Raw genomic sequence first — 22,392 nt, forward strand, 5'->3', positions numbered from 1 at the left:
GCACGGCGCAATGTCCAAGATATCATAGAGCTTTTGGCAAGGTCCTTGATTGATGGGATCTTTGTTCGACAGCCTTTTTTCGATAGCCTCGTGCACTAAATCGGCTATTAGGCTGTTTATTACGATGGCAGACTGCGTCTCCCTGAATGCCATATGGCGAGAAATTTAGAATTTGTTCACAAATATGTGATAAGATGTAAAAAAAACATATTTTTTGAATGATATGTGAACGTCATACTTTATCGCATAAAAATGATTTTCAATTCAGGCCTGAAAAATTGACATCCAAAATTAACAATGGATAATGACAACTTTAAACCGCCAGACGATGGGAAGCAGCAGCCAGAACAGAGTTCAAGTGTTGAGAACGTGCTTCAATTGTTGGATGGTCAAGTGGGCGAAACGGAAACCGATCTGCCCATCGACCTGGCGCCCAGTCTCAACAGTCTGCAGAACGCATTGGAGCATCTGAACTTTAGTGAGGCCAAGGCTTTGGTTGAGGAAATGATCGAGAGTTTACTGCCAGACCCTGGGCCCCTCAACGAAGGCAGCTCCTCAACATTGACATCTGTGGCAAAGCCAACCATAGGCTATGACGATGAGCGACTGCATCGCATTCTACATCTTCTCGAACGCTACACACGCAATCTGGAGGTAATTGAGGAGTTATTGGTGAAAGCCAGAGATAAAGCGGACACATCTCTGCAGCAAACACAAAACAATGAGCTGGCAACTCAGACAATGCCACTACTTCATACCAGAAGATGCGACACCATCCGTCCTCAGAGTGGTCGACGGATTCAACAGCAACCCGTGCCCCAGCCGCAATCACAGCATTCGGAAATAGTCCCGCCCTGTGAGCGTAGACAACACATTATCACGATCAGTGGCACCAACTCCTCCCCCTTCGCAGCACGTCCACTGCCTCGCACATTCATGGGACGAATCTGTCGCACTTTGGGCGAGTTTGCCGGAGCTTTCTGTCTGTGCTTGCAGGTCAACAGGGATTGCATATTTTGTCTCGGCTTCTTCATTGCGTTTGTGATCAGTGCCAGTTTCTTGACTGCTTTCTTTTATCGCACCATCAACCTGACAACGTCGCCCATCCGAGTGCCAATTGATGCCACTCCAATGTCTTCGTCGGCCAGAGATACGGTCTCACTGCGTTCAAATGGTGGCTACTACTACATCTATAACAGCAATCGACAGCATTTTGTATAAGATTGGGAATAATCTTCAAATAATAATAAAATCGTGTAAATAAATGGTAATTTAATGTGCTCTATTATTATTGCTAAAACTGTACTTGAAATATGTTGAATCTTATGCCAGTTGATATTAATTTTATTGGCTGATTATTTTTGGTATATTTTAAATGTGTTCGGATATTGATATATGGAATATACCATTCGGTATATTTTAGTTTTTGTTTTTAAATTCTATATTAACCTTTACGGATTACATTATTTTTATTTAACAGGGTTTTTATAATTAGGAAACCAAATTCTATTAATTAACTATATTTAATGAAATTTCGTTGAGCGACCTATTCTATCATTCTCATACAAAACCGTTAGATGTTCATAATTATAATGTACAATAGTCACATTGAAAATATAACATTCCAATAGTAATATCCGTCTACAATACTTAAACTTAACTGAATAGAGATAAAAAAATTTACAGGCAATTCATTTGCCTTACCTAAAGACTTTTCATTCCCATTTAAATCCGATAGGTGAGGTACAGATGTACATAATTATTATTTACATACAATAACTACATGGAAATTGTTTTTATAAATGGTGTTGATATAAAACAAAATTATCTCTTATACTATTTGGTTAATTAATAGATGTGTAACCGGCATAAATATTATAAAACGATTAGGGACTATATTGATTCAACATTTTGCCAATGAAGTAACTTTGGTTATATTTGAAAAAATACTATTCAGTTTTTTATAAGCACTAAACATGAACACTACAATTTTGTTTGTTTTGAAATTGGTTCTACTTTTCTCTTGTACTTTTATCACTCAAGGAGCAAAGGTAATTAATTACAGACATTTTACTTCTACTATATAGTTTAATCTTAAATGTATGTGTTTTTTTAACAGAGAAAAACAGTGGTTTATTTTGACAAATTTAAAATTGAAAACCACAACAAAGAGCTACTGAAGATAGACTATCAAATTAATTGCACTTCTGACAATGTATCAACCATCTATGCAAACATCGAGATTGCTGAAGATTTGGAATATTTCAATGGCACCTTTAATTTGAGTATTCGAAATGGTGGCAAATATATTAGCTTTGGTAATCAGGACATTGACTGCAATGGAATGGGTATGATTTACAATCATTATTTAATCAGATGATAGCCGTTAGTTTACGATCCTATTCCAATATTCCTCTAAGCTGTCCTTACAAAAAGGTTGCACTCTAAATTATTATATTTACATATACATATGTTATTTACAAATTTTTGCATTTTCAGAACAAACTTTATTATATAAATGGCTTTAAAATCGTAACGGATATAGTACCAAGTTATTTTCCCGAAGTATCATTTACCACAGATGCGAAAATTTACTTCAATCAGCGTCTTAGTCTTCGCATATGAACGGAAGGTCACTTAAGCCGAAAGTAATGTAAATAATACTATTATATTCTAAAAATGTTGCATGTCATGTCAAAATAAATGTTTCACAATTTAATGTGTTTTCCAATTTAATACAAATTAAATATTTTTAATGCTTAAATAAGATAAATCGTTTTAGTTCTGCTTGATAGGTCTGAATTCATTTACAAAAACGTTTATTCGACTTGCGAATACTTTACAATGACCAGATTTTATTATTCATATGACAGCGCATAACATTTATCATACCACAACAAACTATAGATTAATCTAACGCATGTATTATTAATTACTATTTACTTTTACAATGTTCAATGTTTTCAAAATAGCTATACACATTTGTTATACTACAATAAATTTGATCAGGAACCCGATCATAATATGCTCTCTATGCTTGGGTTACTCCAGACATATTAGAAATCAATTAATGCTCTCATTCATTAGGGCCATATTAAACTGAAGCTATTAATTTTATACATGGCGTCATTAGTTTTGAATTAGCAGTAAACATGTGCACTACAATTTTGTCTGTTATTACAATATTTATTTTATTCTCTTGTACACTGATCGCACAAGGGGCAAAGGTAAATACATAGAGATAATTTATATAATTACGAATGCTTGTTTAGTAATTTTATTTCTCGTCAACAGCGATATGCGGTGATTGATTTTACAAAGTTGGATATAAACAAGTAAGAAAGCTACAGTCGAGTGTACTCGACTGTGAGATACCCGCTACCCATTTTAAATAAAAACAATATATTTTGCGATATTTTTCACAAAATATACCAAATATACTACAAAAATACTGAAAATATACCAAATGGTATATGTGGTATATCGGTGTAGTACCGCATTCAAAGTATACCTTAGACGGCACAATATACCAGATTGTCAGCCAAAGCAACTAAGACCACTTGTAAGTAGGCGTTTTTGCCCATACAAAAGTATTTCTTTAATAACTTCCAAAATTTTTATCTGATCGCAACCAAATTCTCAGGAATCATAACTACTATAGTTATTATTGTATATACCAAATTTCGGAACTCTAGCTTTAAAATTACGCTTGTTATTCGTTTTTGATTTGCGGGGGCGGAAGTGGGCGTGGCAAAAATTTGAAACAAACTTGATCTGCGTGCAAACATAACAAATGCTGTCGAAAAAATTATAGCTCTATCTCTTATAGTCTCTGAGATCTAGGTGTTCATACGGACGGACGGACAGACGGACAGACACACAGACGGACAGACGGACAGACGGACATGGCTATATCGTCTCGGCTGTTGACGCTGATTAAGAATATATATACTTTATAGGGTCGGAGATGCCTCCTTCTAGCTGTTACATACATTTCCTGCCGGCACAAAGTTATAATACCCTTCTACCCTATGGGTAGCGGGTATAAATACTGAAAATATACCAAATGGTATATGTGGTATATCGGTGTAGTACCGCATTCAAAGTATACCTTAGACGGCACAATATACCAGATTGTCAGCCAAAGCAACTAAGACCCCTTGTAAGTAGGCGTTTTGCCCATACAAAAGTATTTCTTTAATAACTTCCAAAATTTTTATCTGATCGCAACCAAATTCTCAGGAATCATAACTACTATAGTTATTATTGTATATACCAAATTTCGGAACTCTAGCTTTAAAATTACGCTTGTTATTCGTTTTTTGATTTGCGGGGCGGAAGTGGGCGTGGCAAAATTTGAAACAAACTTGATCTGCGTGCAAACATAACAAATGCTGTCGAAAAAATTATAGCTCTATCTCTTATAGTCTCTGAGATCTAGGTGTTCATACGGACGGACGGACAGACGGACAGACGGACAGACACACAGACGGACAGACGGACAGACGGACATGGCTATATCGTCTCGGCTGTTGACGCTGATCAAGAATATATATACTTTATAGGGTCGGAGATGCCTCCTTCTAGCTGTTACATACATTTCCTGCCGGCACAAAGTTATAATACCCTTCTACCCTATGGGTAGCGGGTATAAAAATAACAATGAAAAGCTGCTCCAAATCGATTATAAGTTAAACTTTACATCTCAAAACCTTTCAACTGTATACGTTAAATTTCAACTTTCTAAAGATGTTGAATACTTTGATGGTATCTTCAATTTAGGTCTTCAGCACGGCGGAAGAACTTTTAATTTCACAAATTTGAAATTTAACTGCAACGGAATGAGTGTGATCTATAACCACTATATGCTTCAACTGATAGCCGATAATATACGATCATTTTCCAATTTTCCATTGACATGCCCTTATATAAAGGTTTTATTTTTGCAGCATATAAATCCGCTTTTAATCAATAATCTATATTTTCAGAATAAACTTTATTATGTAAATGGCTATTCCATTATGACGAGTGTAATACCAAGTTATATACCCGAAGGAACATTTACAACTTATGCAACTGTCTCGTACAATCAACATCAAATTGTTCGCATAAAATCGGAGGGTGGAATGCGCCGAGTTTGATATATTTCTTAGCATATGTATATCGATATGTATCACGAATACATTAATTTAGTGCACATTTTTTTAAATTGTTTTAATTAAATTGTTCATCACCTGTTCTTGGTGTATTTCATATAAGCAGAGATATTAAACCTTTTTATGAATCTAACAGTAAATTAAAGAGATGAAAGCTCATATAATGGATCTTATCTAAAAACTATTCGATTTGACAGTTGACTGTTATACATACTTTTAATTACTAATAATTATATAATTCCATACAGAGTATTAAAAACCGATTAAAACCAACATATAAAGCATTTCATTACACCATAGTCAATTAATGTGATTCAAATTGATCACAGTTTTAAGCTAGCACTAAACATGAGCACTAGAATTATATTTGTTTCGACATTAACTCTGTTATTTTTCTGCACGTTATTCATACAAGGAGCTAAGGTAAATATATTTTAAATACAATTTGTGTATTCACTACAATTGTAAATCATTTTAGAAGAAAAAAACGGTCATCGATTTCAATGTTTTTGAAATTGAGAATTTTTATAAAGAGTTAATACATATCAACTATGACTTAAAGTATAACCCACAAAACATCTCGACGCTCAATGTTAATTTTACACTCAACGAAGATATAAACAACTTAAACGGAGTCTTCAATATAAAAATTCGGTATGGCGGGAGACATATGAACTTCACTGGTGTAGAATTTGATTGTAATGGATTGGGTATGCTTTATAATCATTATTTACTCAAGACGTTAGTTAATAATTTGCGTTCCACTTCTAATTTCCCAATCTGTTGCCCTTTCAAAAAGGTAAAATTAATATGAACAAATTAGTATCGTTTAATATATACTTCTTTCTTATATTTAGAATAAACTTTATTATTTAGATGGTTTTAAAATTATAACAACTCTGGTACCAAGTTATTTTCCGGACGTACCCTTCGACTCATATGCAAACATTTCGTACAATCAGCGCTTAGTAGTCATCATTAAAACAGGAGGACAACTACGTCGCAAATATTTATTATGAGTTATTAATATTTATGTCAAAAATAAAATACAAAATACATTTATTTGTGTATATATAATTCTGTTATAAAAGTGCTTAAGTCCTTAATTATTTATAACACACAAATTTATATTCTTACAATATTGTTCAAAATTAAAAAGGTTAATATTCGAACAAAATTATCTGGCTTTCGTACCTATCCAGAATTTAACGAGAAAAGAACTGAGAAACCTTTACAAATGAAATTTAGCAGAAAGCTATACAAGATAATAATCTTGTTTACTGCTGAACATATTTTCAATTAACTTTAATTATATTATTCAAAACAAAAGTATTAAAAATCGTTTAATTTCAACATTTTATGCACTTTATTAAACAAAAGTCAATTAATGTGATTCAGATAGAACTCAGTTTTGAGCTAGCAGTAAACATGAACACTACAATTATATTTGTTTACACATTGACTCTTTTATTCTGGTGTACATTATTCACACAAGGAGCAAAGGTAAATGTATTTTAAATACATATTTTTTTTACAAATATTGGTAAAGTTTTGTTGCAGAAAAAAAGTGTGATTGATTTCAATGTTTTTGAAATCGAGAATTTGCAAAAGGATTTGTTACACATCAACTATAACTTAAAATATACACCCCAAAACATTTCAACTCTCAATGTTAATTTTACGCTTAACGAAGAAGTCAAAAACTTATATGGAGACATCAATATAAGACTACTATTTGGCGGAACATATGTGAACTTTACTGATGTAGAGTTTGACTGTAAAGGATTGGGTGTGAATTACAATCATTATTTCATGAAAATGTTATTTTCTAGTATGCGCTCCACTTCAAATTTCCCGCTTAGTTGCCCTCTTCTAAAGGTAACTTAAAATTGAAAACTTGATTCATACATATAAACTTAATTTTATATTTTCAGAATAAACTTTATTATTTAGATGGCTTCAAAATCATAACAGATATAATACCAAGTTATATTCCTGAATTACCGTTTGAGTCATATGCAAAAGTTTCCAATAATCAACGCATAATAGCTGTTATAAAAACAGGAGGTCAACTACATCGAAAATATGTATTATGAGATGTGAATAACTACATACTTTTAAAATAATTCTGTTATGAATGTGCCTAACGATTTATTATACACAAATTTACATTCAAACAATATTGTTAATTAAAAATTGTAAAAATTGTCTTTAATATAAATATTATTCAATAAATCTGTCAAAAAGTTGTTATTTAATTTAGCAAGAAAAGATTTGAGAGAAGTTCACACTTAAAATTTAGCAAAAATCTATAAAAGACCATAAATATTGATCAACATATTTCGAATACCCAATAATAATTATGTTATTCAAACACAAAAATTAAAAATAGATTAAGTTCAAAATGTTATGCACTTTATTACACAAAATTTATTTAATGTGATCTAGATAGATTTCAGTCTTGAGCTAGCAGTAAACATGAACACTACAATTATATTTGTTTACACATTGACTCTTTTATTCTGGTGTACATTATTCACACAAGGAGCAAAGGTAAATGTATTTTAAATACATTTTTTTTATGATTACCTAAAAATATTGAAAATATTTTGTTGTAGAAAAAAAGTGTGATTGATTTCAATGTTTTTGAAATCGAGAATTTTCAAAAGGATTTGTTACACATCAACTATAACTTAAAATATACACCTCAAAACATTTCAACTCTCAATGTTAATTTTACGCTTAACGAAGAAGTCAAAAACTTATATGGAGACATCAATATAAGAATACTATTTGGCGGAACATATGTGAACTTTACTAATGCAGAGTTTGACTGTAAAGGATTGGGTATGATTTACAATCATTATTTGATCAAGATGTTTGTTTCTAGTTTGCGCTCCACTTCAAATTTCCCACTCGGTTGCCCTCTTTTAAAGGTAACTTAAAATTGAAAACTTGATTCATACATATAAATTTAATTTTATATTTTTAGAATAAACTTTATTATTTAGATGGCTTCAAAATCGTAACAGATTTAATACCAAGTTATATTCCTGAATTACCATTTGAGTCATATGCAAAAGTTTCCTATAATCAACGCATAATAGCTATTATAAAAACCGGAGGTCAACTACATCGAAAATATGTATTATGAGTTGTGAATAACTATATACTTTTATTTGTGTATATTTCTGTTATTAAGTATGAAGTGCCTAATGATTTATAATACACAAATTTACATTCAAACAATATTGTTAATTAAAAATTATAGATGACTTGTCTTTCATATATCTATTATTTAATAAATCTGTCGAAAAGTTGTTATATCAATTAGATAGATTTCGTATCAAACCCGAATTTAGCAAGAAAAGATCTAAGAGAAGTTTACACTTAATATTGAGCAATAATCTATACAAGACCATAAATAGTGATCAACATATTTTGAAAACCCAATAATAATTATGTTATTCAAACACAAAAATTAAAAATAGATTAAGTTCAAAATGTTATGCACTTTATTACACAAAATTTATTTAATGTGATCTAGATAGATTTCAGTCTTGAGCTAGCAGTAAACATGAACACTACAATTATTTTTGTTTACACATTGACTCTTTTATTCTGGTGTACATTATTCACACAAGGAGCAAAGGTAAATGTATTTTAAATACATATATGTTTTTTACAAATACTGGTAAAATTTTGTTGTAGAAAAAAAGTGTGATTGATTTCAATGTTTTTGAAATCGAGAATTTTCAAAAGGATTTGTTACACATCAACTATAACTTAAAATATACACCCCAAAACATTTCAACTCTCAATGTTAATTTTACGCTTAACGAAGAAGTCAAAAACTTGTATGGAGACATCAATATAAGAATACTATTTGGCGGAACATATGTGAACTTTACTGATGCAGAGTTTGACTGTAAAGGATTGGGTGTGATTTACAATCATTATTTAATGAAAATGTTATTTTCTAGTATGCGCTCCACTTCAAATTTCCCGCTCAATTGCCCTCTTCTAAAGGTAACTTAAAATTGAAAACTTGATTCATACATATAAACTTCATTTTACATTTTTAGAATAAACATTATTATGTAGATGGCTTCAAAATCGTAACAGAGTTAATACCAAGTTATCTTCCTGAATTACCTTTTGAGTCATATACAAAAATTTCCCATAATCAACGCATAATACTTGTTATAAAAAACCGGAGGTCGTTTTCGCCGAAAATATGTATTGTGAATGGACTTCACTCGACTGTAGCTTTTTTACTTGATTTTCCATAAGTTCTTATGACAAAATGATTTAAGTTAACGTTTGAATGAAATTGTTTATTAAAGTTATCCAATTTTACTTGTATGAAATAATTTTACAAGAAAAAAGCTGACTAATAATTATAAATAAACTTTTGAAACACTTTATTAGTCTCATTTAAATTGATCACAGTTTTGGGATAAACTTTATTTCATCAATCGATTTAATATTGTAACAAACTTAATACCAAGCTAATCCAAAGCTTTAGGAATAACCTTCACTTATTTTTAAAACGGTTTTAGTTTGTCTTTTTTTGTCACTGTAAAGATGGACGCACGCGACATTTACCACAGAATTACCCATATCTTATCTTTCTTACTCAAATGCAATAACCATATATGTATATATTTCTGTCATTCAAGTACTAAGAAAACAAATTATAAATATTATTAAAAAGAGATTTCTATGATGACGAATGTGATTCCAAGTTATTTACTCGAATGGTATGGTTTATTTCATTTTATAAATTATAAATTCTCAAGATCTTGTCGTTAATATATCTGTAATTTGTCTTTGGGTTGTTTTCCATGATTTGAAGTTACGTTTGAATAAAATAATTTACCCAGAAATAAAATCATATATGCAATTTAGAAAAAATTTCCACATGATGATAAACAGTTGAATACTAAACATGTTTTTAATTACCAATAATTATGTTATTCCATGCTAAATTTGAACCATTAAAACTCGATTGCAGCCAACATTTGAAGCACTTTATTAGTCCTATTCAAATTGATCACAGTTTTGAGCTGGAAGTGAACATGACTAATAAACTTTTACTTGTTTTGATATTAGTTCCCTTCATCTGTATATTATTTACGCATGGTGCAAAGGTAATTATTTTTAAAATTCTTTTCTTTTTTCTTAAATTTTTTTTTCGTTTTTAACTAAAATCGCACATTTGTTTAACAGAGAGCAATGATGATCGATTTCAATGTTTTTGAAATTGAGAATTTCTATAAAGAGTTAGTTCAGATTACCTATAACTTAAATTACACGGAGCAAAACATTTCAACGCTTAATGCAAACTTCGTGTTCAACGAAGATGTAAAAAGCATAAATGGAGCTTTCAGTTTAAGAATTCTACGTGCAGGAAAATATACAAACTTTACTGGAATTGAGTTTGATTGTGAAGGATTGGGTATGATTTACAATCATTATATACTCAATATTGTATTTGCTGGTTTAAGATCGTCTTCTAATTTGCCTCTTAGGTGCCCTCTCAAAAAGGTAATTTTAATTTGAAAAAAATTTGGTTCAGCAAATATAAAGGCCATTTTATATTTTCAGAATAAACTTTACTACCTTAATGGATTCAAAATCGTAACAAATTTAATACCAAGCTATCTTCCTGAACTATCCTTTGAAACATATGCAACCGTTTCTCATACTCAGCATTTAATGATGGGCATCAAAACCGCAGGTAAACTTCGCCGAAAGTAGATTTTATTATATTATTAATCCATTTATAATCCCAATATGTTTTTTTTGTCCTTGTCATTCGAAAATTAAAGAAATAAATATTTAATATTTTATTTTGACTTCAGAATTCTTCGACATTACGTACAAAAATATACATAAATACAATTGGTTATTTGTTGTTTGAACAAGTTTAAGGACAATTTGAATAATTTTGCATTTTAAGGTTACACCTTTTTTACCACTGTAACAGACTTCGATACTACATCCATTCCGCTCTCAAAAAGGTAAATTTAATTTGAACAAATTTATTATTAACATGGATTCATTCATGGATTTCGAAAGTACCTTTTAACTCAAATGCAAACCAGCGCATTGTAGGTGTCATAAAAATGCACTGTTGTCATTAAATTAGGGAGTGACATTTCCATATTAGTGTCTGAAGTATGATATAGATAAATGCATTGACAAATAAAAATACTAAAAATTAATAATGTTATTGATACAAAGTTTACCAGAAAAAAAAGGGAACTATCATTCCGTCAAGCATATGTCATTAATATATATTTTATTTTTTTTTTAACTTCAATGAATTATGAATTATTTTACCTTCGAACACAATTAAACAACATTCATGCTTAAAAAAATCGAACAAAAAAAGTACAGACAAACCTTAATAAATGAAATCTTGAAATAATCTATGCAATCTGAAAAAAATAACATATTTGTAATTACCAATATTTATATAATTTGAAACAATGTTATAACAATTAAAAAGCGATTGTACCAACATTCAAAGTTCTTTATTAGTCTGATCACAGTTTTAAGTTGGCACTAAACATGAACACTAGAATTAAACTGGCTCTGTTGTTTTGCTTTATATTATTCGTACAAGGAGCAAAGGTGAATATACTTTGAATAATGTTTTTATAAAGATCCTTTTGTTCATTGGATACTTAAATCATAAATCTTTTCAACAGCAAAAAATGATGATTGATTTCAATCTATTTGAAGTACAGAATTTTTATAAAGAGTTAGTGCAGATCAACTATAACTTAAGCTATACGGCGCAAAACATTTCAACTCTTAATGCGAACCTAATATTCAACAAAAATTTACAAAACATAAATGGTGCCTTCAATTTAAATGTTCAATATGGAGGAAAACTTGTGAACCTTACTACTGTTGAGTTTGATTGTGAAGGAATGGCAATGATTCACAATTATTATTTTCTCAATATTATAGCTGCTGGTTTACGTTCCTTTTCCAATTTTCCTCTTAAGTGTCCTTTCATAAAGGTAAGTTGAATTTATTCAAATATTTTATTTATATTATTATTTATATTTTTTCAGAATAAAATTTATTATGTTTATGGATACAAAATCGTATCAAATTTAATACCAAGTTATGTTCCTGAATTATCCTTTGAAACATATGCAACGGTTTTCCATAATCAGCACTTGATGATAGGCATTAAGACTGGAGGTAAAGTTCGCCGAAAATAGATAATATTGTATTATGAATCAATTAATAATTTCAGTATGTTTATTATATTATTGTCATTAAAAATGTAATTATGTAATTATTTAATTCTTCAGTAGTCACACTAAGATAAAAAATTCAATTCTGGTATCAAATTATCATGATTATGCTTTTTTCTGTGCAGAAATATTGGCATTATGTATTATTATATAAATACGATTAGAAATTTTTGAATGGATCAAGTTAAAGAACAATTTGAATACTTTTGCATTTTACGGTGAACCAATGGTACGTTTGTTACCACTGTAAGAGACTTTGAAGCTTATGCTACTAATTTAAGAAAGAAAAATTTAATTAGAACAAATTTTTATAATTTACTTTTATATTCACAGAGTAAACTTATTAATTTAATTCGAACAAATTTTTAAAATTTACTTTTATATTCATTGTGGTTGTCAGAGTAAACTTAATGATTTAGATAGCTTCAAAATTGTAATCATATATATTTTCGAAAAGTATCCTTTATAATCATCGCATTGTGGTTGTCAGAAACATGAATTACTATATTCGCAATGATCAGATCAGATAGAAATTGTGGAAGTTATTAAAGAAATATTTTTGAATGGGCAAAAACACCTACTTCCTATACTAGGGGTATTAGTGGCTTTGTGCTGTCTATGGTATATTTTGAATGTGGTACCAAATATAAAATTTGGTATAATTTTAGTGTTTTTAGTATTTTTGGTATATTTTGAGAAAAATATCGCAATATTTTGGTTTTATTCAAAATGAGTAGCGAGTATCTCACAGTCGAACACCCTCGACTGAAACTTTCTTGTTATATTTGCTTCACGAAATAAAAATTTTAAAAATTAATAATGTTATTAATGTGAGATTTCTGTGAAGAAAAATGTGATACCAAATTTTCAACATGGAAAAATAACATTATTAAGAAAACTTATAGTTATATCTATCATATAGTTTGTATCTCTCAAGATATTTTTATTATTTGGTTAACCTTTTAATAAAATTCGACAGCTTTCATACTGAAATAAATTGAACCGAAAATCAGTGGATAAACCTTATTAATGGAGCACTAGCAATCTGTATAAGTTGATAAATAGAAGGTTTACAAATATATTTTTAATTACCACTGATTATATAAATGCAAACTGAGCTATTAAAAATAGCTTGTATCCAGCATGTGAAGCACTTTATTAAGCCATAGTCAATTAGTCTGATCCGAAATGATCAGAGTTGTAAGCTTATAGTAAACATGAATACTAAAATTGTAGTTGTTTCGGCATTGACTCCGTTGTTTTGTTGTTTATTATTCATAGAAGGAGCAAAGGTAAATAAGTATATTTTAAATAAGTTTGCTTTACTATAACTTCATTAATTTATCTCTTTAGCAGAAGAAGGCTGTGATTGATTTCAATGTTTTTGAAATTGAGAATTTCTATAAAGAGTTAGTTCAGATCACCTATAACTTAAATTACACGGAGCAAAACATTTCAACTCTTAATGCGAACTTACTGCTGAACGAAGATGTAAAAAGCATGAATGGAGCTTTCAATTTAAGAATTCTACATGCAGGAAAATATAGAAATTTTACTGGAATTGAGTTTGATTGTGAAGTATTGGGTATGATTTACAATCATTATATACTCAATATTTTATTTGCTGGTATACGATCGTCTTCTAATTTGCCTTTGAGGTGCCCTTTCATAAAGGTAACTTGATTTGTGCTAACTTTGCTACAATTAATACAGAATGTATTTTATATTTTCAGAATAAACTTTATTACCTTAGTGGATTCAAAATCGTGACCAATTTAATACCAAGTTATTTTCCTGGAGTATCCTTTGAAACATATGCAACCATTTCCTATAATCAGCGCATGCTGATAGGCATTACGACTAGGGGTAAACTTCGCCGAATATAGATATTATTATATTGTTAATCAATTAATAATGTAAATTTATGTATTGGCGAAGTTTTATTTAAAAATAAAAAGAAAGAGAATGTAGGAAAATATTTTATTCTTTAGCATTCATACAGAGAGAAAAAATTAAAATTTGACATTATATCATCATGAATCTAATATTTTATCTTGATTTTAACACGTTTTTGTCTGTGCATTACTATTGGCATTATTTGTTATTATTCAAATACAATTGGTAGTTTTTTCTTGTTTGTTCAAGTTTGTCGACAATTTGAATACTTTTGCATTTTACTGTGGACAAATGTCACGTTTGTTACGGCTGCGAAGGACTCAGAAGCCTGTGATACTCCATTGTCCATTGCCCATCGTAAGTTGTGAGTTTTTTTCTGAATTTTGTTTTTTTCTTTGTGTTAGGCGTCGCATTTAACTTCAACTGACAATGGGTCACAAAACGGAGACCATTCCACCGCGCCACCTCGTGGGCAACCGAAATTGGCCACAAAACGTTCGTCGCCTGCTGTGTAAGCACAGGGAGAGGCCGAGAAACTTTTTGGCAAGATGCCAGCACAAAGGAATTATTGTTAATATAGGCTGCACGGACAGAGCAAAATCTAGAGCTGTACTGAACCAAGCTGAACAGTTCAGAACAGAACAGAACAGAACAGAACTGAGCTGAACTGGCCTGGCAACCAGTCTGACCGACCCCTCGGCTTTGAATGTAATTTATTTATGCGAAATATGCCAAACAGTTTGAAAATTCAACACTTCGCACATAAAACATGAACAACTATCAATCCGAAGTTAGCATACACTATGATACATATTAAAAAGAAAATAAATAAATATTCACTATGAATCATATTTAAAGACAAGTTTAATTCATTTATTTGTTATGATTAGAAATTATATAATCTCTATATAATTATAAAAAAGTAGAATTAATCGATACTAATTTAAAGAGATTATTTTTGTGATATATATTTTTCACAAACCAAATTGTGAGAATTTTATTATGTTAATTTGTTATATTATTATTTTAATTTTTATAAGATTGCTATTGAACTGTTTTGTTATAATGAAAAATCATAACAAAACAGTTAAACATCAATTTTATAAAAAATCATGAATGTTTATCTTTACTTCGTATAATATTCTGCGAGCATTCAAACTTTATGTGAAATATAATAGACTTTTGAGCCTTTAAATAGTACACAAACGACATGTGATATATTGTATTGAGTTCTTCGTCTTTGGGGTGATGGCCAAAACGGATAAGCTGTTTAGACAGCAAATTTTGCAAAATTGATTTCTTATTTATTTATTATTGATATTTTGTATCTTTCTTCCTCTTTTCTTTCTATAGATTTATTTTGGTAGAATTGCACTTTGCAGGAACAATTAAAGCTCAAGGAAAAATGGAAAAGAAACTGTCAAACAATTTGGACAATGCTTTCAAGTTTGTGTGCGAATGGTCGGCAGTTGACTGCTGAGAATGGAGGGTGCATTGGATAGTGGATAGAGGATCGAGAGATGGGGCAATTTTTTGGGTTGATATTTGGGTTTGTTTGGAGGGTGCCTCGGCGATGTTTGACTACAATGGGTGAGCAGAGCGACGCGCGTTTCCGCTGGCAGGAAATTGAATTGCACGAGCACGCGAAATTACATCATTTTGGAACCACGGTAAACAATTTCCCGTTCACCTGGCAGTGTCGTTTTTTCACAGATTGCGGCGACGACGACGACGACGGTGGGTGCAGTGCAGGAAGGTGCAAAAATAAAATTTGACAAGCGAAATGTTGTTGCTAGGTTGCTACCTTGTTAACGGCAATTTTGTGCGAAAAAATATCAATTTCACTTTTTTTTTTCATTTTTTGTTTGCGATTTGAAAAAATACAAATACAAATACCTCTTTTGCCATATCGTGCGGGTATCATCTACATATCGTATGCTCCCCACATACTGTGTAGCTATGACTCGAAAAGCAAAATGGCGGCGGGCAAACAACAGCAAAAAAAAAATAATGATAACAGAGAAAATAAAAAATAAAAATAAAAACAGCAACAACTGGCAATCAAAATGTCTGCAAACTCGAACCAGAGAATGACAGACAGCATATGGAGGGATAGACATAACATACATACGTACTTTTATGCTAGAGGGTGACTTGAAAGGTTTTCTATTATTTTTTCAAAATCTTCGATCACTTTGCGAATAATAAACTCTTTATTACATAAACTCAATGTTTGTTAATAATATTGAGTGTAAGCAAACGCAAAATTTTCTTAAAAATATCTAATATCGGCTCTACTTTTTGAAATAAGTATATTTTGTTTAAGAATTTAGTTTTGGGTAATATAAACTAATTTCTAATGAAATAGAATAATAACAGAATATATGTTTAATTTGAAAAAGAACGCATTAAATTCGAGATTTAAATATTGGCATTGAAATGTGAAATATACACATAACATATATATATAAATAATAATCAAATTGAATTGTGATGCAAGCGACTTAATTGGGTTACAGCTGAGTAATTTTGAAGTGCCCCTCGTATAAGTTCGCACATATGCTGTTGCAAACTAAAACGAAACTCAGTCAATGTGCCACTCCCACTTGGCAGCCCTTCCACAACTACATCTGCTGTTGTCGCTGCTTCTTCGTCTTGCAATGCGTCGACATGGCAACGCTGTCAGTTTGAAAGGATTATTGCCACTTGCCGCTTGCGGCGAACGTTCTTAAATGTAACACGTTTGAAACAAGTTTAGATACGTGAGCGCTGCTCGTATCTTTTTGGTTTAGGTTCGAGTTTGCGTTTGCGTTTGAGTTCGAGTCACAGAGTCACAGAGTCAGAGAGTCGGAGTTTGAGTTTGAGTCGCTTCTTTGGCTATGTAAAAAGTCATCAACGGCCCAGTCGGCCAGTCAGCCAGTCTCAGCCCAGTCAGATAGCCCGAGATAGCCAGCCAGCCAGCCAGCCATCCAGGCTAGGCAAAAGCGAAATGGCTGCGACTGGTTTGACGGGCTTTCTGAATGGGCCCGCGGTCTCTGGCTACAATTTGCCCTCACTTCAATTTGAACTCTCTGTGGCAAAGAGCCCCAGCCAAATAGTCGTAAAAATTCGCGATAATAAAAAACCAAAAACAACGACAACAACAGCCAAATAACAAAACTGCACAACTTTTAAGATGCTCTACGTAAAATAACCAGCGAAAAAAGCATTTAAAGTTTCGCGTTTGCTTTGGGAGTCATTGGACAACCAAAAAGATTGATTGAAGACCCCAAACTCATTCATCACGCAAAAACCCGCCATGACAATCAAACATGAACACAATTCCAATTACAAAACTTTAAACATTTTCGCACTTCTCTCGAGACGACGACGACGACGACGACGACGTCGACGGTGAAACGAACGAAACGAATAATGGAAATAAGATATGAGTATGCGTCCTTAAAACTGACATAACACATGGTTATTATGGATTTGAAGTAGGCTCTGTCTGTCATTATAGAGGGTTTTATTGTTATGGCGTTTAATACCAGACTAGACTGGTAATTACATAAATATAACAATTTTATGCCCCATAAACTGCAAGTTCGTTTTATGTTATAGAGCTTCAAGGGTTTATCTTAATTGGACGACAGATGCTTTAACACGGGCTGCAGGTATCTGAAAAGGGTATTTGAAGGGTGCGAATATGAAATCATATGATTTTTCAATCAAATTCGCCAACATTGATATTTTATGGAATGCCTTTACTTTACAAGAGAAGAATACTTTATTAACCAATTTATAACACCTTAGGGTCTAATTATAGCATAGAGTGAAAAGAGTTTCGATAAAAGTTTGGACTAAAGAAACTTCGTTTAATTTTCCACTATAAATGAAAGTCAGACTAATTTTTTAATTTCATAATTGCATTAAAGAACAGACAGCGTTAGACAAAATTAATAAATTATAGTTCTGTTAATATTCTAGCAATTAAATTTGAAATTTTTAAAGTAATTTTAATGAAAATGCAAATTATATGTATTATTCTAGATTGCTTAGTTTGATTTAGTCATTTATTCTTGAAATAAAATAAAAAAAATTAAATTTACTCTTCACTTAAAAATTTAAAATAAATCTTTTTTAAGTTTACCTCTTTAGTCGTTTATATAGTAATAATTGTAAAATAAAAATCATATATCAAAAGAAAATGGTTCTAATTTCGGTTATCTAATGAAAAATTTAATGTAGCGAACTCCCCAAAGAACCGGACGAGTTTTATTTATTCTTTTAGAAAAAATCCGTAGATTTTACTTCCGTCTATTTCATATCCTCTTAATCAGTGTTTTTTTTTTGGGCCTACTTTGTGCGTATTTAAGCTACCCGTCATTGGTAATCTAATCTTATAGGGTATGTGGACTTAAGCGAAATTTTGATAAGCTGATCTAAAACTGACCATTTGTAGCTTTTCACAAGTATTTTGAACTTTAAGTTACGACTCACCTTTATAAGTTGGTTTGGTTGCCTCTAATGATGTCGCTTCCGCTGCCGATGACGTTGCCGCTCTGCCTCAGTTGTTGGTGTTGTGTACAAGTGTATGTCAAGCTGCTGGTGCATAAATGCTGCTAAACGGCGATGCTGATGAAATTGAGTTCGATGATGATGTTGCGATGCATCCTGGCGTCCATTTTGTACACAGAGGACATACAGCAGCTGGTGGCACAACAGAAAATCACATGTTTGTTGTTTGTTATTGTTGCAGTTACTGTTTTGTTTGCTTCTTGATTTTATTTTGTTACTTGAATTTTATCTAACGGGTTTTGATTCAACACTTTGTCTGCATGGTTAATTGGTAACTTGTGTTAAATATTGTTGTATATTGATTTACTGACCGTTTTTCGATTTTTGTTTTTGTTTTTTTTTTTGCGAACGAAGAGCGGTCTACGGGGGCTACGAAGGTGTGCGGTCTATCTGTCGAGGGTTATAAATCAAGTTTTCTTAATGCTTTTCGAAAGGCCCACGCATAAAGGCAAAACGGCAAAATAGTAGTTGAGAAATGAAACAAATAGAAAACACACAAATTAAAGTGTAATAAAAAAAGTAGTTTAACCACTTTATTGTTGTGTTTTTTGGTGGTTTATTTTTTGTGTGTCTCTCTGCTTCTTCTACGCGCTGTTTTTTATTATTTTTTTTTTGACAATGTGCCACAAAAGCGACGAAACAGCTGAAAAACAGCAACAGACGCTGGCGAACCTTTTGAAAGCCGGTTTCAAACCGAAAAAAACGTAGTAGGAAAAAGAGCCGAAACAAGTTGCAAAAAGAAAAAAAAAAGCGAATTTAAAAAAGCAGTCAACGTCTAGTTGCAAGTGATGTCGACGCGTCGACAGCAGCAGCAGCTGATTGGCGAAGCGCGCTTCTAGAACTTGAGCAAAGGACCTGCAGCCGGGCTCTAAAAGCCTCAGCGATATGTCAACTTATGTAAAGCTTCAATTTGAACAACACAGCAGCGCAGTTAGCAGAGCAGTAGCTGGAACAGCAGCCGCAGTAACAGCAGCAGCAGCGGCAGCGGTGGCTGCAGAAATGAAATAACAACAACAACGGCTACGACTACAACTACAACAATAAAGCAATGTTTTCCGGCATGTATTAACTGCGAATGCTTGTGACTCAGTGCGAGCGAGATGGCAGCAATGCAATTTACAGGCCAAATTCGAAGTAACAGCCTATGGCATCTATCTATGTGTGTGTGTGTGCAGGAGTGCGTGTGCTTGCAAATGTATTTGTATTTGAATGCGTGTGTGTGCGCGCTGTTGGCGTCTGCGCTTTTATCGCACAGCTGAGAACGTTGGAAATGTTTGCTGCTGCTGCTGCCCCCACGCGCTGTTGCTAGGGGCCCGACTGCAAAAGCTCAGCTGTTTTCTGGCATTACAGCAGCAGCAACGGCAGTAGCTACATTGATCTACCTGCCTGGAATTTAATTCCAAATTTGATTATATTGATTAAAGAAGAAGAAAGCTACATTACAAAATCAAATGCATGTTAAATAAACAGGTTCACAGCAGCCGCACTAGTGCACAGTGTGGCAAACGTGACGTATAACAAAGTGTGTTTCACTGTGCAGCTGTGTGTGTTTAAGGACTGCAAAAGACCTTGCAAAGGATGCGCACACACACACACAGTAAATATAAAAAATTTATGCGGTTCCCCTTTCCACGAACTGCTGTTGCTGCTCGCAGCTATTGCAGTTACTTTTTCAAAAGTTCTCTCTTGCTCTCTGGATTTTGCTGATTACTGGCGTGCGCTCTTTCTTGCTCTCTCGCCTGCTCTCTTACTTCCCCACATACCACACTGCATGTGTGTGTGAGTGTGCAAACCTGTTTTATTGTTTAAGAATTTTCGCCGCCCGCCTGCCACACAGCCAGAACACAACAGCAGAACACTTGCCACCAAAACGTTACGTTTCACAACTTTTTTTGTGTTTATATTTTTTTATTTTTTTTGTTTTTGTATTTTGTCTCTTCTTCTGATTTTAAGGTTGCTGCTACTGTTTGGGCTGCTGGGCCGCTGATATACCTATTGTTGTTGCTGGCGGTGTCGATGTTGTTGTTGGTGTATAACTGAACGACACGCGACTCTACACCTACACACATTCGCACGTACACTCACACACTCAGGCACACGCACACGCATACACGCGCGCTCGAACACTCACACAAAACAGAATGGAAATGACAGAGGCCGGCGGTCTCCACGTCCGCGCGCGACGATGAGAAAAAACGAACTGAACACTGAATTCGTTGTTGGCCGTTTGAAGCTGTTTGGCATTGGCAACATGTTGGGGTCAATTTTCACCAAATCTACACAAATTCTATGCAAGCGGTTGCACGTACGTTCGTACGCATGTATAACAATCTGGATTGCATTTTCCTTGCTGTTTGAGTAACTTTAAGAACAGACCTCTTGTCGCCTTGCAAGTAAAATTATTAATGATCGCATTATGCGCATGTGCGTGCTTTTGTTTTTCCTAAATTTCATTTTTCCAATGTATCCATATTGTTTATTATATACACTCATTTAATAATAAATTCTATTATTTATTGCAAGGCGCAATATGCGAAAAATTGACAAACTAAAAAGCGGGAACATGATGAGCTTATTTTTAAAAGGTGTGTGTCCTCACTGATGCGGTTTGTGTCACCGCTGCCAAGCTCGACGAACTGTTAACTTTACATTATGTTAACTCCCCGAAAGCTTCGTTAAGTGAGCAAAATTTGAAGTGTAACTGCAAATAAGGTTTGTTGTGCATATATGCAATACAATCGATAGCTCATTGACCACAAATAAAATATATCGCTTTCAGTAAAATTTGAAATTTTAATTGGCGGGATTTGGAAACATAGTTGTAAATTATGAACAATCAAGTGCAAAGTATGTGAGAATTTTCCATTTAATTTACATGAGCATAAACATAAGACACAAAAAACATTTCATATATAATTAATAGCTAATTAAGACGAAAATATGATTAAAGCTAATTAAGATAAGATAAAAAGGCGAATAAACATAAAGCACTTGTTAACAATTGCTTAGGGTTAGGTATTTGCATAAATTTAAATATATATGTACGTGTATTTATATATATATTTATTCATAAATATTATAATTTATATACAAAGGACAACAAGGAGTCCATGTTAACAGTTTGTTTGTTGCATATAATAAGTACGAGCTATTGCTAGAGTTAATCATAATCGTAAATTCAAATACAAGCTCCAATTTGTAGGGATTTAAGTACATTTATAATATTGATATTACTTTCAAGATATATTATACTTATTTATTGGGGATTTTGCCATTTGCTCAGCTTGGCATTAAATTTTGCATATCTATAGGATTGATTTTCTAATATTTTGATTGCACTATTACAACAGAATGGAACAATTGATGCACAGCAACAGAGCTTCAACTATATATTTTAATATCCTGAATTCTAGTTGCTATTGCTTTTGGATAGTGTTTCGAGCGAACTGTTTGAAACATATGTACAATATGAATAACTTCAAAGAAATGTGAAATAATTA

At 32.2% G+C, this 22,392-nt stretch overlaps 2 protein-coding genes across 2 annotated transcripts in view; one reads left to right on the forward strand and one right to left on the reverse strand.

Moving 5' to 3' along the window:
• LOC133850666 (uncharacterized) overlaps window positions 1-21,066 on the reverse strand; it is an 84,185-nt gene extending 63,119 nt beyond the window's left edge. Inside the window, exons 1-2 of the mRNA XM_062286809.1 lie at window positions 20,885-21,066; window positions 18,815-19,282 (exon numbers count right to left, since the gene is read on the reverse strand). The gene's annotated coding sequence lies outside the window, so the exon portion shown is untranslated. The remainder of the gene's footprint in view (window positions 1-18,814; window positions 19,283-20,884) is intronic.
• LOC133847754 (uncharacterized) lies at window positions 298-1,221 on the forward strand. The gene has a single exon (XM_062282958.1). It carries the CDS (start codon window positions 298-300, stop codon window positions 1,219-1,221), a length of 924 nt encoding a protein of 307 aa, XP_062138942.1.
• Window positions 21,067-22,392: the final 1,326 nt, after the last annotated feature.

This window comes from Drosophila sulfurigaster, chromosome 2L (genome assembly GCF_023558435.1).
Source record: "Drosophila sulfurigaster albostrigata strain 15112-1811.04 chromosome 2L, ASM2355843v2, whole genome shotgun sequence".
NCBI classification, from domain to species: Eukaryota; Metazoa; Arthropoda; class Insecta; order Diptera; family Drosophilidae; genus Drosophila; species Drosophila sulfurigaster.